Source organism: Haematobia irritans, chromosome 2 (genome assembly GCF_050003625.1).
Source record: "Haematobia irritans isolate KBUSLIRL chromosome 2, ASM5000362v1, whole genome shotgun sequence".
Taxonomy (NCBI): domain Eukaryota; kingdom Metazoa; phylum Arthropoda; class Insecta; order Diptera; family Muscidae; genus Haematobia; species Haematobia irritans.
Genome location: NC_134398.1, coordinates 190555371 through 190574123, shown reverse-complemented (window position 1 = coordinate 190574123; position 18753 = coordinate 190555371). Strand labels below are relative to the sequence as shown.

Genomic DNA, 18753 nt, shown 5'->3' with positions numbered 1-18753 from the left:
GGGATAGTCTGCTACTCCCGGCTTTTCCTCATTCTATTCTTGTTTATGATTTAATTAGGGCAATAGCCGATTTATGAATCGTTTTTATTTAAGACACATGTAACTGCTTAATCCCAACTAAACATCGTCCCTGTGTCTTGCGTTACCATAAACCCACTTAGCTTTGTCACATAATTATTTTGTTGTAATTGTTTCATGGCTTGTGAAGGCATGGATGACATGGTTGGCAACCAATAAAGGTTAATAGCGCAATATGCCTGCTGTTAAGGCATTACTAGGTCTTTGAGTGTCTTGCTTGAGTGATGAGGTCAAAGAGACACAACAATCTACTGAACTGAAAATTTTCAAAATTCATTTGAATTTCAATATTTTCTGTTTCTAGCTGCTATTCATATTGAAATAACTCTAAGAAATGAGATTTTCTTAAAAGTGCCTAAGTCATCATGACCATGCCACCACCATCACCGTTAATGACACCACAAAAGAGTAATGCAAGTGCTAAGACATAAACCTATGGTGTTATGGTAAAGTCATACTAATTTTATTGTCACAAATTGGTTACGTTCCAATTCTTTTATGTTTTTCTGTTTGTTCATCGTCATTGCTTTTTTGTGTTTTTGTTTTTGTTCTCTCGGTTATGTTAACTTTCTATGGTTTATTCTTTTTAATGGAGGGGAAATGCGTTAAATAGATGATAGACCACAAAACAAAAAAATTAATAATAACTCTCACTAGAAAATTTTCTCTTTTTCGAAAACGAAAGATTTAGGAAGCGAACATATTATGGATTGGTAGAAATAGAATTTTTAAAAATCACTAAATATTTAATAGATTTCAGGTATTTCTAGAATGCAAAAGCATGATCAACGAATACACGGAATTCGGCAGGGTACCGGGACATACGGCATAAGAAGAAACGTAAAGACAAAGGAACTGGCGACAAGGATGCCCTAGCCCTAGGGAAATGAACTTAAAGGAAGTGAACAATGCAACGGTGGGAAGAGCGACGAAAATACTATGGGATGACCCAGATAATGATGACACTAATGGAAACAAATTACATTCAAAAATCGTGAACGGACAGTAACAAAATGAAACGGAAAATTTCATGAACAATCAAATGTTCACGGTTTCGTCCACGGGTGTTCACGATTTTATCAACGGCTTTCGTTTTTCTTTGGCCTTGAAAAGTCTTAAAATATACGTTAGACGTTCTTAAGGCAACTCCGTCGGCGGTGCAATGTACTAAAGCGAATGTAAACGCGTATGGAGCAGACAATCTAGGTTCGAGTCACGTAAGTTGATTTTTTTAGTTTAATTCGTAACCATTATGATTTCAGATCATAAACGCTGGTTGCTGTAATTTTATCGTTGCCAGATTGACACTTTCTGTCCTCCGTTTGACACCACATGTGTGGTGATTCACTTTCATGAACGGATCGTTTTGAAACGTGAACGCCGTTCATGATTTTTTCTATGGGTGTCGAAAACTACTCAAAGAGATTAGGACGACAAACAGGAGGAGGACCGCGGGAATAATACCCGGACACATATAATTGAGAGCACATCTATGCCGAATGGGAGCAGTAGAGGATGGTGATTACAGGGCGGTTTTGATGATGATGAGACCTTGGAACATTTGTGACAGACCTGCCTATGCTAGGTAACGATTAACCATATCGGTAGAGAGGAGATTCACGAACTGGTCCAGCTGCGAAAGAGGGACTGCAAACCAGTAAGGAAATTCTTTAGAGATACTGAGTTCCTTGTATAGAAAAAATATTGAATTGCTCTACGTTTAAGATCAAACAATGATATATATTAAGCAGTGTGTATACAATGCTGTACAAAAATAAGAGTGCAGGATTAAGTCGTGTAAAGCGAGAGTGACCTTAGTGGTAGATGGAATGCTGATATGTTATGATAGTATATTAACGCATTTTTAGAGGCACGTATATACTGCAACAGATCCCTACCGTTAGTCATATTTCGTCTTACATCTTGCCAGGAATTTTCTATAGTAATACAATTTTTACAACATTTTCTATAGCAATAAAATTTTGAAAAAATTGTCCATAGAAATAAAATCTTGACAAAATTTTTTTTAACAAATAAGATTTTCACAAAATTTTCACCAGAAATAAAATTTTGACAAAACTTTCTTCTATAGAAATTTTGACAAAATTTTCTATAGAAATAAAATTTTAACAAAATTTTCTATAGGAATAAAATTTTGACAAAATGTTCTATAGAAATAAAATTTTAACAAAATTTTCTATAAAAAAAAAACTTTGACAAAATTTTCAATATAAATAAAATTTTGATAAAATTTTCTATAGAAATTAAATTTTGACAAAATTTTCAATATAAATAAAATTTTGATAAAATTTTCTATACAAATAAAAAGTTAATAAATTTTCTATACAAATAAAATGTTGACAAAACATTCTATATAAATAAAATATACAGAAAAATTTCCATAGAACTATATTTAGAAAAAAAAATAAAATTTTGCAAAATTTTCTATAAAAATAAAATTTTGACAACATTTTCTATAGAAATAAAATTTTGATAAAAATTTCTATAGAAATAAAATTTTGAGAAAATGTTATACAGAAATAAAATTTTGAGAAAATTTTCTATAGAAATAAAATAGTAACAAAATTTTCTATAGAAATAAAATTTTGACAAAATTTTCTATAGAAATAAAATGTTGACAAAATTTTCTACAGAAATAAAATTTTGAGAAAATTTTCTATAGAAATAAAATTTTAACAAAATATTCTATAGCAATAAAATTTTGACAAAATGTTCTACAGAAATAAAATTTTGACAAAGTTTTCTATAGAAATACAATTTTAACAAAATTTTCTGTAGAAATACAATTTTGACAAAATTTTCTATAGAAATAAAATTTTGACAAAGTTTTCTATAGAAATAAAATTTTGCAAAATATTCTATAGCAATAAAATTTTGACCAAATGTTCTACAGAAATAAAATTTTGACAAAATTTTCTATAGAAATAAAATTTTAACAAAATTTTCTATAGGAATAACCTTTTGACAAAATATTCTATAGAAGTAAAATTTTGACAAAATGTTCTATAGAAATGAAATTTTAACAAAATTTTCTATAAAAAAAATTTTGACAAAATTTTCAATATAAATAAAATTTTGATAAAATTTTCTATAGAAATTAAATTTTGACACAATTTTCAATATGAATAAAATTTGGATATAATTTTCTATAGAAATTAAATTTTGACAAAATTTTCAATATAAATAAAATTTTATAAAATTTTCTATACAAATAAAATGTTGACAAAACATTCTATATAAATAAAATATACAGAAAAATTTCCATAGAAATAATATTTAGAGAAAATTTTCTATAGAAATAAAATTTTAACAAAATTTTCTATAGAAATAAAATTTTGAAAAAATTTTCTATAGAAATAAAATTTTGCCAAAATTTTCTATAGAAATAAAATTTTGACAAAATTTTCTCTACAAATAAAATTTTGACAAAATGTTCTACAGAAATAAACTTTTGAGAAAATTTTCTATAGAAATAAAAAGTAAAAAAATTTTCTATAGAAATAAAATTTTGACAAAATTTTCTACAGAAATAAAATTTTGAGAAAATTTTCTATGGAAATAAAATTTTAACAAAATATTCTATAGCAATAAAAATTTGACGAAATGTTCTACAGAAATAAAATTTTGACAAAATTTTCTATAGAAACACAATTTTAACAAAATTTTCTGTAGAAATACAATTTTGACAAAATTTTCTGTAGAAATAAAATATTGACAAAATTTTCTACAGAAATTAAGTTTCGACCAAATTTTCGTTAGAAATAAAATTTTGCCAAAATTTTCTATAGAAGTATTTTTTTTATAGAAATAACATTTTGACAACAAATTCTGTAGAAATTTTCTATAGTAATAAAATTTTTACAACATTTTCTATAGCAAGAAAATTTTTAAAAAATTTTCTATAGAAATAAAATTTTGACAAAATTTTGTCTAGAAATAAGATTTTCACAAAATTTTCTATAGAAATAAAATTTTGAGAAAATGTTCTATAGAAATAAAATTTTGAGAAAATTTTCTATAGAAATAAAATTTTGAGAAATTTTCTATAGAAATAAAATCTTGACAAAGTTTTCTATAGAAATAAAATGTTGACAAAGTTTTCTATAGAAATAAAATTTTGACAAAATTTTCTATAGAAATAAAATTTTGACTAAATTTACTATAGAAACAAAATTGTGACAAAATTTTCTAGAGAAATAAAATTTTGACAAAAATTTCTATAGAAATAAATTTTTGACAAAATTTTCTATAGAAATAAAATTTTGACAAAATTTTCTTTAGAAATAAAATGTTGACAAAATTTTCTATAGAAATAAAATTTTGACAAAATTTTCTACAGAAATAAAATTTTGATAAAACTTTCTATAGAAATGAAATTTTTACACATTTTGCCATAGAAATAAAATGTTGACTAAATTTTCTATAGAAATAAAATTTTGATAAAATGTTTTACAGAAATAAAATTTTGACAAAATTTTCTATAGAAATAAAATTTTGATAAAATTTTAATTTTCTAAAGAAGTAAAATTTTGACAAAATTGTCTATAGAAATGAAATTTTGAGAAAATTTTCTATGAAAATAAAATTGTGACAAAATATTCTATAGAAATAAAAGAAGAGAAATTTTTCTATATATTCAGTATCTTTAACATAATTTTTGTGTTGCTCCATTTCGTCAAAGTCCATTGTGAGTAAGTTCTATCTTGTTACAGAAGTATTATCTTTCCCTTGTTTGTGACGTGTTGCTACATGAAATATTTGAATGCGCTATAGTCGGACCACTCGTTTCTTTACATCATCCATGTTATTATACCCCATTTTCGTCAAAAAAGATTGAAATTCAATTTTTTGTTTAATGGTTCCGTTCTTATATAGCAAATTTTTAGTATTTTATATTCGAAACTCCAAACTTGGTATCATAGGTTATCAAGGCAAAAAATGTAATAAAATCAAAGCTAATATTTTTTTTTTTTTGAGTTTTTGAAGCCCTGTGCATAAATTAATTAATTATCAAAACAAACTTACAAAATTTTTTATCAATACAATTCTTCTAAAATACCATAAAGTTTATTTGCAAGTGATTTAATTTACAATTTTATTGTGTATATATTTCCTTAAAATTATTGATTATTATGTAAAATCTATTGCACACCCTTAATAAGGGCTCGTACTATATTGAATCAAGGTACTTTATTACAGAATACTGCAGTACTTTCACATAACTCGAATGGCATTGAAGTTTGTTCACCCAAAATGGCTAGTTAAGTGCATGAATTGGTGTTTAACTATTTCGAAAGTGATTGTTAAAACCTATTTAAATAGTTCGTTTAGTTTTTTATTGTTTGCATGCCTTGTAAGCAATTACAAAAAAAACACAATGTTTGTTCACTACTATTTTTAATGCACAATTGCTATTATGCCACAATGACTACAAGTAGTTATTAAAATAAATATTTATTTTATTTATTTATTTATTTTTTTTTTTTTGTAAATTTTGTAACCCTCCCAACTTCTAGCAAACAATTATAAATATTTAACTAAGTTACTATTTGGAAATGAGATATAAGTTTTTGTGTTTATAGCTCGAAATGTGTTTGAAGTTAACAAATGAGCATATCACGAATTTTCTTTTAATAGCAGAAAGAAAGACCAACCTGTATGTGAAATCTTCTTTTTCCCATGTAGATGGTCGAGCAAAGAGTTTAGGTTAGGTTGGGTTGAAAAGAATATTCAGGTTACCCTGTCGCATGTCGGCTGACATACACCTACGACAATATTCTTCTTGTTGAACGCTCTCTCCATCTTATCCTTCTTTTATTTCAGAAACTCGGTGTCTCTAACCAATTGCCTAATTTGCCTTCGTCCCTGTCTCCAAACTAGGCCATTTCCCGAATCACCCCTCACCGATGTGGTTAACTCGTTGCCTAGTTCCAAGGTCTCATCATCCTCAAAACACGTCCTCTATGTACCATCCTCTGCTGCTCCTATTGGGCACAGATGTGATATCACTTCTCCTTATTTCCATTGTCCTCCTGACTTTCGTCCTTGCGTAGTTCTCCCGTCTTGTGTTTATCTGGCACACCCCATCATATTTTAGTCGCTCTTCCAACCATTGTATTGGTCCACATTGCTATACTTGTCTCCTGTGCCCATTCATTCAACTCGGCCCGCATTGCCTCAATTGGCTTTGCGTTCTCTTAGTTCTCTTCCTTGTGTGCCCTGGCTCTTATCGCTAGTTAATTTACCTTTACATTTCCTATTATTCTGGAATGTCCCAACACCCATACGATGCGAATCCTGACGTATTACTACTATTCGTTAATCATACATTTGTATTCCAATACGGTTCGCGATGTCATTCATTGCGTGAACATTGAAAATGTTCACGGTTTGTGGTCTCGCGTTATTTCCCAGCCATTTATTCCATTCCGGATTGTACACACTGCAGCCAATCGAGCCATATATAATTTACCAAAATTTGGAGGAAAACTTATAAAAAATCTATCAAAAAACTGATTTTGAAAAATTTTAATTTTATAGCAAATATTGTCAAAATTTTATTTCTGTTGAAAATTGGTTCAAAATTTTATTTCTATTGTCAAATTGTATTTCTATATTACAAATTTATTTTTATAGAACATCTTGTCAAAATTTTATTTCTATGGAAAATTTTGTCAAAATCTTATTTCTTTTTAAAAAATTTATTTTATAGAAAATTTTGTTAAAATTTTATTTCTATAAGAAATTTTGCCAAAATTTAATTTCTATAGAAAATTTGGTCACAATTCTATTTCTATAGAAAATTTTGTCCAAATTTTGTTTCTATACAAAATTTTGTCAAAATTTTATTTCTATAGATAATTCTGCCAAAATTTTATTTCTATACAAATTTTGTTAAAATTCTATTTCTATAGATAATTCTGTCAAAATGTTATTTCTATAGAAAATTTTGCCAAAATTTTATTTCTATAGAAAATTTGGCTAAAATTCTATTTCTGTAGATAATTCTGTCAAAATTTTATTTCTGTAAAAAATTTTATTTCTATAGAAGATTTTGTCAAAATTTTATTTCTATAGAAAATTTGGTCAAAATTCTATTTCTATGGAAAAGTTTGTCCAAATTTTTTTCTATTCAAAATTTTGTCAAAATTTTATTTCTATAGATAATTCTGCCAAAATTTTATTTCTATACAAATTTTGTTAAAATTCTATTTCTATAGATAATTCTGTCAAAATGTTATTTCTATAGAAAATTTTGCCAAAATTTTATTTCTATAGAAAATTTGGCTAAAATTCTATTTCTGTAGATAATTCTGTCAAAATTTTATTTCTGTAAAAAATTTTATTTCTATAGAAGATTTTGTCAAAATTTTATTTCTATAGAAAATTTGGTCAAAATTCTATTTCTATGGAAAAGTTTGTCCAAATTTTTTTCTATTCAAAATTTTGTCAAAATTTTATTTCTATAGATAATTCTGTCAAAACTTTATTTCTATAGAAAATTTTGGCAAAATGTTATTTCTATAGAAAATTTTGTCAAAATTTTATTTCTGTAGAAAATTTTGTTAAAATTTTATTTCTATAGAAAATTTGGTTAAAATTCTATTTCTGTAGATAATTCTGTCAAAATTTTATTTCTATGGAAAATTCCATAGAAAATTCTGGCAAAATTTTATTTCTATAGAAAATTTTGTCAAAAGTTTAGTTCTAAAGAAAATGTTGCCAAAAGTTTAGTTCTGATGAAAATTTTGTCAAAATTTTATTTCTGTAGAGAATTTTGTCTAAATTGTATTTCTATAGAAAATTTTGGCAAAATTTTATGTCTATAGAAAATTTTGTCAAAATTTTGCTTCTATAGAAAATTTTGTCAAAAGTTTAGTTCTAATGAAAATTTTGTCAAAATGTTATATCTATAGAAAATTTTATCAAAATTTTATTTCTATAGAAAATTTTTGTCAAAATTTTATTTCTATAGAAAATTTTTGTCAAAATTTTATTTGTGTACAGAATTTTGTCAAAATGTAATTTCTATAGAAAATTTTGGCAAAACTTTATTTTTATAGAATTTTTTGTCAAAATTTTACTTCTATAGAAAATTTTGCCAAAAGTTTAGTTCTAAAGAAAATTTTGTCAAAATTGTATTTCTATAAAAAATTTTTGGCAAAATTTTATTTCTATAGAAAATTTTTGGCAAAATTTTATTTCTATAGAAAATTTTGTCAAAATTTTATTTCTATAGAAAATTTTGTTAAAATTTTATTTCTATAGAAAATTTGGTTAAAATTCTATTTCTGTAGATAATTCTGTCAAAATTTTATTTTTATAGAAAATTTTGCCAAAATTGTATTTCTATAGAAAATTTTGTCAACATTTAATTCTGTAGAAATTTCTTTCAAGGTTTAACTCCTATAGATAATTCTGTCAACATTTTATTTCTATACAAAATTTTGTCAAAATCTTATTTTTATACAAAATTTTGTCAACATTTTATTTCTATAGATAATTTTGTCAAAATTTTACTTCCATAGAAAATTTTGGCAAAATTTTATTTCTATAGAAAATTTTGTCAAAAGTTTAGTTCTAAACAAAATGTTGTCAAAAGTTTAGTTCTAATGAAAATTTTGTCAAAATTTTATTTCTGTAAAGAATTTTGTCAAAATTGTATTTCTATAGAAAATTTTGGCAAAATTTTATGTCTATAGAAAATTTTGTCAAAATTTTACTTCTATAGAAAATTTTGTCAAAAGTTTAGTTCCAAAGAAAATTTTGTCAAAATTTTATTTCTGTACAGAATTTTGTCAAAATATAATTTCTATAGAAAATTTTGGCAAAATTTTATTTCTATAGAAAATTTTGTTAAAATTTTATTTCTGTACAGAATTTTGTCAAAATTTAATTTCTATAGAAAATTTTGGCAAAATTTTATTTCTATAGAAATTTTTGTCAAAATTTTACTTCTATAGAAATTTTTGTCAAAAGTTTAGTTCTAAAGAAAATTTTGTGAAAATATTATTTTTATACAAAATTTTGTCAACATTTTATTTCTATAGAAAATTTTGTCAAAAATTTTACTTCTATAGAAAACGTTGTCAAAAGTTTAGTTCTAAGGAAAATTTTGTCAAAAGTTTAGTTCTAATGAAAATTTTGTCAACATTTTATTTCTATAGAAAAATTTGTCAAAATTTTATTTCTATAGAAAATTTTGTCAAAATTTTATTTCTATAGAAAATTTTGGCAAAATTTTATATCTATAGAACATTTTGTCAAAATTTTATTTCTATAGAAAATTTTGTCAACATTTTATTTCTATAGAAAATTTTTTCAAAATTTGTTTCTATAAAAATTTTATAGAAAATCTTGTCACAATTTTAGTTCTATATAAAATTTTGTCAAAATTGTATATCTATTGAAAATTTTGTCAAATTTCTATTTCCATAGACATTTTCTATAGAAATAAAATTTTGACAAAATATTCTATAGAAATAAAATTTTGAGAAAATTTTCTATAGAAATAAAATTTTGACAAAATTTTCTATAGAAATAAAATTTTGTCAAAATTTTCTATAGAAATAAAATTTTGACTAAGTTTTCTGTAGAAATAAAAATTTGACAAAATTTTCTATAGAAATAAAATTTTGACAAAATTTTCTATAGAAATAAGATTTTGACAAAATTTTCTATAGAAATAAAATTTTGACAAAATTTTCTGTAGAAATAAAATTTTGAATTTTTTTTTACAAAATGTTCTATAGAAATAAAACGTTGATAAAATTTGCTATAGAAATAAAATTGTGGCAAACTTTGCTACAGAAATAAAATGTTGACAAAAAAAATTCTAAAGAAGTAAAATCTTGACAAAATTTGCTATTTAAATAAAATTGCAAGATGAGCGCGTAGATGGCAGTATTATCGTCACAATTTGACGAATATTTTTCTCTGTTGGATTTTAGTCACTTTTTAATGTATTTGTACCAATGAGTCTGAAACTTTCCGTTTTGTATATCACAAGGAAAGCAACCATCGAGCCCTGATAATAGCAAACGAATCATCTCGTTTAGGTTTTTTTAATTCGTCTTTATTAGTGATTTTTGTATATACTTAGCTTTTCCCTGCTGGTACTAAAATATTTGGCTTTCTGAAGATGCCAGTTAATTGGTATTGATAATCCACCACTATTTTGTGATTTGGCATAGCATGTCCTTGTACAAAATTCTATTTGCTTAGAAGTGTGCAGTTTTTTTCATATTCTTTAATATTTTCCATTAAATGATATTTTCCTTCGCATATTCCATATTCATTTGACTGTTTTTCAATATTTTCCACATATTCCTTACCGTTATCAATGAAGCATCCTCTAGTACATCCGTTTTAAGATTACGTCCACCACCAGCCAAATTGCCATTGCTTGACAGTAGGACACTGTTCAAAAGATTCTTTAAGCTTAGCGAAGTGTAACTGGTAAAGGGCGAAAGTATGGTAAAAGCCATTGAACTTCCGAATAACTGCAACACCAGCAACGAATACAAAATAATGGCAATTGGCCAAAGGCCACCGTCACCACGGCCAAATAGACGATATATAATTTCACTTTTCTTTAGAGATTTGCCACTGCGGCTATGGCCATGGCTGTTGCTACTGTTGCCGGGGATTTTCATAGCTTTTTACCGTTTATGTTTTTTATGCAATTTGTTTTTTTTTTTTAGAAAATAAACAACAAAATTTTCTTTAAATATACCAATTTTCTTGTTTTATTGGACCACCGTTTGCGTTATGCGGCACAAAAAAAAAACGGCGATGTGATATCCACACCACGAATATAAAACACGAAACACTATGATGGGGCAAATATGTGTGCCTCTTGGCCAAGATAATTTTTTGCGAATAAAAACAGATAATATTTTTGTCGTGGCTAATATCAAAATGAAAAAAAAATCTTATTTATCTATCGGCAATCACTTTTTTTCAAATTCAAATTCCGTAACGGTCATTGAGTGCAAAATATTTCTTTAGGTTTGTTTTGAATCTTGTTTGCCACAATTTTTCTTTTCTTTGTTATTGATTTTTGTATTTTTCTTTTCTTGGCTTTCTTTTGTTTTTATAATCAATTTTATCTTTTGTTTTCTTTCTTTCGAACTTTTAATTTCTTTCACTTCATGTGATGGTGTACAACGCTTAACGTTTGTTTGAGGAGGAGCAAGTGCACGTTTTAAAAATACCGGTAAAGTCGCAGCGTATTCGTCTGCTCTTCTTGAGCTCTCAGTGTTGACTGTGGTTTGATAGTGCTCGGGTTTAAGCCAAGCTTTGGTTTTATTGACACCTGCTTTGTGGTTGGCTGGCTGGCTTCTTACCATATCACCTTGCAGTTGTGGTGGTGGTACACAAGTCTTCTAAACAATATGTTTGTGGCCATAACAATGTTCGATATCGACATGTTCGAAACGAACATGATTTTTTCTTAATAAACCGAACAAACACGTTTTATATGGCATGTTCTGATGGTGATGATCTTAGTCCATTGTTGTAAAGTACTAAGATTTTTTCCGGTTTTATTGCTTCTAAGAAGGGAAACACAACACGAAACCATGCCCTAACCTTGGCCTCAATACAGGAAAAAAAAGAATCTACACATTTCAGAAACAGGAATCGAATATCGTTGAAATAGTGAAAATGATGTATCGAAGTTTAACAACAAGTGAGAACAAAACAAATAAAGAATTTCGGATGGGAGCGTCTATATTATACCCTGCACCACTTTGTGGATCCACATTTTCGATACCATATCAAATTCGTCAAAAGTGTTGGGTGTTATATATAAAGTTTTTTTTTTCAAATACATACATTTAAATCTGACTCGATATGGACAAATTTTTTTAGACTTCTACAAAAAAGTTTAATTTGGCTAATACCCTGGGGTAGAACACAATGTTAGCAAAAGAAATATGGGAAACATTTAAATCTGAAGCTATTTTTTGGCAACTTCGCAAAGGCGCATTTATGATTTGTAGGTCGATAGCTATGTATTAGAAGTATAGAACAATTTAAGTCATTCTTACAATTTTTGACTTAGCAGTGGCGATTTTACAAGGAAAATGTTGGTATATTGACAATTTTTGCCGAAATAAGAAAAACATATATATGGGAGCTATATATAAATCTGAGCCGATTTCAACCAAATTCGGCACATTTTACGAGACTATCATTTGCACTCCTGGTGCATAAAGCAAATCAGGCCAACATATATATGGGAGCTATATCTAAAACTGAACCGATTTCAACCAAATTTGGATGCATAGCTACAATATTAATTCTACAGCAAATTAGGGCAAAACTCTGGCTTCTGGGCCATATAAGTGCATATCGGGCGAAAGATATATATATGAGAGCTATATCTAAATCTGGACCGATTTCAACCAAATTCGGCATGTATAGCGACAATATTAATTCTACCCCCTATGCAAAATTTACAGCATATTAGGGCAAAACTTTGGCTTCTGAAGCCATATAAGTTCATATCGGGCGAAAGATATATATGGGAGCTATATCTAAATTTGAACGGATTTCAACCAACTTCGGCACACTTTAGGAGACTATCATTTGCACTCCTGGTGCAAAATTTAAAGCAAAATCCGAAATTCTGGATTCTGGGGCCATATTAGTAGATTTTTAATTTCAAGCAAATCAGAGAGAAAATACAGTTTCTAAACGCCCAAGAAGTAAATTGAAGAAATCGGTCTATATAGGGGCTATACCAAAACATGGACCAAAACACCCCATTTTCGGCACACCTATTTGTGGTCACAAAATACCTCTACATTTCAGGAAAATCCGATAGTAAATACAGTTTCTAACAGTTTCGAAAATCGGGAGATCGGTCTATATGGGGGCTATACCAAAATATGGACCGATACGGTGCACATTCGACACACCTCTTTATGGTCCCAAAATACCTCTAGATTTCCAATTTCAAGCAAATCGGATTGTAAAAACAGTTTCTAGAAGCCCAAGAAAAAGAATCGGGAGATCGGTCTATATGGGCGCTATACCAAAACCTGGACCGATACGGACCATTTTCAACGCACATAGTTGTGGTCATAAAATACCTCTAGATTTCAAATTTCAGGCAAATCGGATAGTAAATAAAGTTTCTAGAAGCCTAGGAAATAAAATCGGGAGCTCGGTCTATATGGGGGCTGTATCAAAACATGGACCGATGCAGACCGTTTTCGACACACCAATTTGTTGTCCTAAAATATCTATAGATTTTCAATTTCAGGCAAATCAGATAGAAAGTACAGTTTTTAGGCGCCCAAGAAGCAAAATCGAGTAATCGGTCTATATGGGGGCTATATCAAAACATGGACCGATAGGCACCATTTTCGGCAAATTTCAGGCAAATTTGATAAACTTTACGGTTTTTATAAGCCCAAAACCTCAAATCGGGAGGTCGGTTTATATGGGGACTATATAGCCCATGGGGACTATATAGCCCGATATAGCCCATCTTCGAACTTGACCTGCCTGCAAACAAAGCACGAATCTATTCCAAATTGCAGGATGATAGCGGCATTATTGAAGGCTGTAGCGTGATTACAACAGACAGACAGACGGACATGCTTATATCGTCTTAGAATTTCTCCCTGATCAAGAATATATAGACTTTATATAGTCGGAAATCGATATTTCGATGTGTTACAAACGGAATGACATACTTATTATACCCCCCATCACCATTGTATGGTGGTTGGTATAAAAACTATCATAACGTGTTTGGGACATGTATGTTATTATACCCTCCACCATAGGATGGGGGTATATTAACTTTGTCATTCCGTTTGTAACACATCGAGATATTGTTCTAAGACCCCATAAAGTATATATATTCTTGGTCGTGGTGAAATTCTGAGTCGATCTGAGCATGTCCGTCCGTCCGTCAGTTGAAATCACGCTAACTTCCGAACGAAACAAGCTATCGACTTGAAACTTGGTACAAGTAGTTGCTATTGATGTAGGTCGGATGGTATTGCAAATGGGCCATATCGGTCCACTTTTCCCCCCCTATATAAACGGACCCCCAAATTTGGCTTGCAGATCCTCTAAGAGAAGCAAATTTCATCCGATCCGGCTGAAATTTGGTACATGGTGTTAGATAATGGTCTCTAACAACCATGCAAAAATTGGTCTACATCGGTCCATAATTATATATAGCCCCCATATAAACCGATCCCCCGATTTGGCTTGCGGAGCCTCTATGAGAAGTAAATTTCATCCGATCCTGCTGAAATTTGGTACATGGTGTTAGATAATGGTCTCTAACAACTATGCAAAAATTGGTCTACATCGGTCCATAATTATATATAGCCCCCATACAAACCGATCACCAGATTTGTTCTCCGGAGCCTCTTGGAAGACCAAAATTCATCTGATTCAATTGAAATTTGGTACGTGGTGTTATTATACGGCATCAAACACCCATGCACAAATTGTTTGAACTCGGTCCATAATTATATATAGCCCCCATATAAACCTATCCCCAGATTTGACCTCCGGAGCCCCTTGGAAGAGCAAAATTCATCGGATTCGGTTGAAATTTTGTACGTGATATTAGTATATGGTATCCAACAACCATGCAAGAATTGGTTCATATCAGTCCATAATTATATATAGTCCCAATATAAACCGACCTCCAGTGCCTTTTGGAGAAGCAAAATTCATCCGATCTGGTTGAAATTTGGTACGTGGTGGTAGTACATGATATTTAACAACCATGCCAAAAGTGGTCCATATCAGTCCATAATCATATCTAGGCCCTATATAAACCGATCCCGATATTTGGTTTTGGAGCCACTTGGAGGAGCAAATTTCATCCGAGTCAGTTGAAATTTGGTACATTGTGCTAGTATATGGCCGTTAACAACCATGCCTAACTAAGTCCATATCGGTCTATAATTATATATAGCCCTCATATAAATCGATCCCCAATCACAAAAAATTGGTTTATATCAAGTTTTTGTCTAATATATACCACGTATGGACTAACTCACAATTTAGATGTTAAGAAGTTTTAAGATACCACAACCTTAGTAATTCGATTGTGGATGACAGTCTTTCGTAGAAGTGTGTACGCAATCCGTGGAGGTGGGTACATAAGATTCGGCCTGGCCGAACTTACGGCCGCATTTACTTGTTATGGTCCTCAAATACCTCTAGATTTCAAATTTCAGGCAAATTGGATAAAATTTACGGTAAGTCGTGAGGTCGGTTAATATGGGGACTATATCAAAACTTGGAGCGATATAGCCCATCTTCGCACTTGACCTGCCTGCAAACAAAACATGAATCTGCTCCAAATTTCAGGACGATAGCGGCATTATTGAAGGCTGTAGCGTGATTACAACAGGCAGACAGACAGACACACCCAAAGAAAAAATACTTTCCTCCGGAACGAAATTTTAGACAAACGAAATTCCCCTTTCGTATAAAGTATTTTGGTTCAGAGCAAATTAATCCGAACTTATGATAAGCGATTCAACAATTGTCTCTAAAATTTTTAATTTAATTTGAAAGAAAATTTGTTAACGTCCAAAGAAAACTTTGCTTGTCTAAAATTTCGTTCCTCAGAAAAGAAAACTCTTCTTTCAGTGCAGACGGACATGCTTATATCGTCTTATAATTTCTCTCTGATCAAGAATATATAGACTTTATATAGTCGGAAATCGATATTTCGATGTGTTACAAACGGAATGACAAACTTATTATACCCCCATCACCATTGTATGGTGGTGGGTATAAAAACTATCATAACGTGTTTGGAACATGTATGTTATTATGTTATAAGATATTATGTTTGAGACATAGCTTGTGTGTAAATATAATGTGTTTGGATGCAAACAAAGATGAATTTAGAAATAACCTATAAACATATATGTGTTTAGAAAGAGAGGAAGTAACCAATTACTGCCTTAATTATATTTATATACAAAGAAAATTTGTTTACAATTTTTTTCTGCCAGTGAAACACATACTATGATTGAACAATACAAACAATATTTTGTTGGGACCGATCATGAAAATATGTATGCTTGAAGAAGAATGTGTTTGGAGTGTATTTTACAGAAGCTATTTTTTCATCAGTGTACTTTGAATATATAACATGCATTTGCAGATGAACTGTTGAATGACCCCTATATTATAAAGTTGAACAAAAACAAGTTCTTTTTCTATAATCCGTTAAAATCGTCTTCAGTTGATTATTCTTCCTACAAGAAAAAAAAGAAACAAATTTAACTGAAATTACAACTGTAAATGCTAATTTATAAACAAATAAGATTTTTACATTCCAAAAACGGTCATTTGCTTGAAGTATATTTACAAGCTACACATCAATCGACCCTCTACTGTTATGGAAATTTGAAGATCAACATATAAAAAATCCATAAATATCGACAGTTTCTACTAAATAAGTATCCCAGTGTTCGCATTTGTTACATTGGCGGTTCCATAAATTAAATTAAACACAGAAATTTTCAAACCATGAATTTGAATTGATATGGAAATCAATGAATAAATCGTCGTTTATTGTAATCAGCTTGTTTCCCCCTCCAATGCAAATGCCGGAATTATTATCGATATTGTGTGAATTAACAATACCCCTCTAAAAATGAAGCAAATTACATGATTGTCGTTTTTTGCTTTAGTTTAAATGGTCATAGATCTTTTAATGTATGATTATTTATTTTTTTTTTTTTTTTGTTTTTTTTTTTGCCTTCGATCATCAGCACGGGGAAATGACAATTGCAAATGAAAACAAACAAAGTCAGCTGACAGACGGACAGACTGACAGCATACCACCAACTCAACCAAATCACAATATGGCACAAAAACATGTTTGACCCAATGGCTTGAATATTTCACGAGGACATCAAGATGGACAGACAAACGGAATGACAGATAATAAAACCACAAGAGATAAAAACAAAAATTGCAACAATAAAAACAAACGAACAAAACAAAATAAAATGTGCAATGCAAATATTGCAACCAACCAAAAACCCGAATATTAGCAAAATGACTAAAGAGGCAACATCCAACCTGTTTGGTCTGTTTGATACCTACACCGTCTTGTAGCACCGGTTTGGTCCACAATGTTTGATATAATCGGTAATCAGCTGTTTCGAACAATATGTCATATGTTGGTGGTACCGACCATAAATTTTTTTACGATCATATGACATGGATGTGTGTGTGTGCGTTAGTATGTATGTACAGTGGGGTTCATTTGTTTACGATAAAAGTTTTGTCATCATGTTTAGCGTAAATAAAAATGCATAAATGTGATTATCTGAAATATTGATAGGCTGCAAGTGTGGCTGATATGTATTGCAACCTTAGGTTACTACCATTTCTAAATCGCCCATTTGACAGGTGACAGATTTATTCCAGTGACAGTTCATTTTATTGTTTACAAGCTTACTAAAGTATTTCAAACAATTGTATTCGGAAATAAGATTGTTGGTGGTGCAATTTCAGAACGGATGCAAATACGGTTGCCACAGTTGGTAGCATTCTACTAAAAATGGTAAATTTTTATTTATTTATTTATTTCATATTTATACTTATAAGTAAATTACAAGCATAAATGTGGATAAAGCTAGGACATCGAAGGTCTTAAGCTTTTGGTAGATTTTTACTGTTTGGTAGATTGCTAGAATTATTGATGTTTTGGTAGATTTTGTAAAATATTCCTTTCCAACTAAGATCTACTTTTCTATAGAAATACAATTTTAACATAAAAGATATTGAGACAATTTTCTATAAATATAAAATTTTGGAAAAATTTTCTACAGAAATAAAATTTTGAGAAAATTTTCTATAAAAACAAAATTTTTGATAAAATTTTCTATAAAAATAAAAGTTTTGAGAAAATTTTCTAACGAAATAAGATTTTGCGAAAATTTTCTATAGATGCAATCATTTGGACAATTTTTTTCTATAGAAGTAGAAACTTTGACAAAATTTTCTGTAACAGTAGAAATTTTTACAACATTTTCTATAAAAGTAGAAATTTTGACAAAATTTTCTATGGAAGAAAAATTTTGAAAAAATTTCTGTAAAAATAAAGTTTTGACACAATTTGCTGTAGACGTCGACATTTGGAGATCATTCACTATAGAAATAAAGTTTTGATAAAATATTCTATAGAAGAAAAAATTTGGATAAAATGTTCTATAAAATTAGAAATTTTTACAAAAATTTCAATTGAAGTAGAAATTTTCAAAAAGAAATCTATGGAAATAAAATTTAGCTGGGCAAAGCCCTACACGCAAAGAAAAAAAACGTTTGGAAAACGTGTACCGAAAACGTTTTTCTTTTGTTAGAGTTTTTTGGATTGCTTCGAAAAGTATACACTTTTATCACCAAAAAAATTCGTTTGTTACAAAATGTTTATTTTTTAAATAAAAAAAAAATTTTTTTGAACCAACAACACAGTCCATTTCGTTTATATCAAACACTGTTCTTTTCTGACTCTAGGTTTTTAATAAGACACATTTTACAGTTCATAGTAAAAATTTAATATAGTTGAATGTAATGTTGGACATTTTTTCGGAATCTTCCGACCATATCTGGAATATGTGTAAAAAAAAAACTTTGGTCAAA

General features: G+C 29.0%; 1 protein-coding gene across 1 annotated transcript in view; it reads right to left on the bottom strand.

Moving 5' to 3' along the window:
- LOC142226838 (lipase 3-like) overlaps window positions 1–11367 on the bottom strand; it is a 113972-nt gene extending 102605 nt beyond the window's left edge. Inside the window, exon 1 of the mRNA XM_075297072.1 lies at window positions 10434–11367. Within this exon, the coding sequence (XP_075153187.1) occupies window positions 10434–10754 (321 nt within the window). The 5' untranslated portion in view covers window positions 10755–11367. The remainder of the gene's footprint in view (window positions 1–10433) is intronic.
- Between the last annotated feature and the right edge of the window lie 7386 nt (window positions 11368–18753).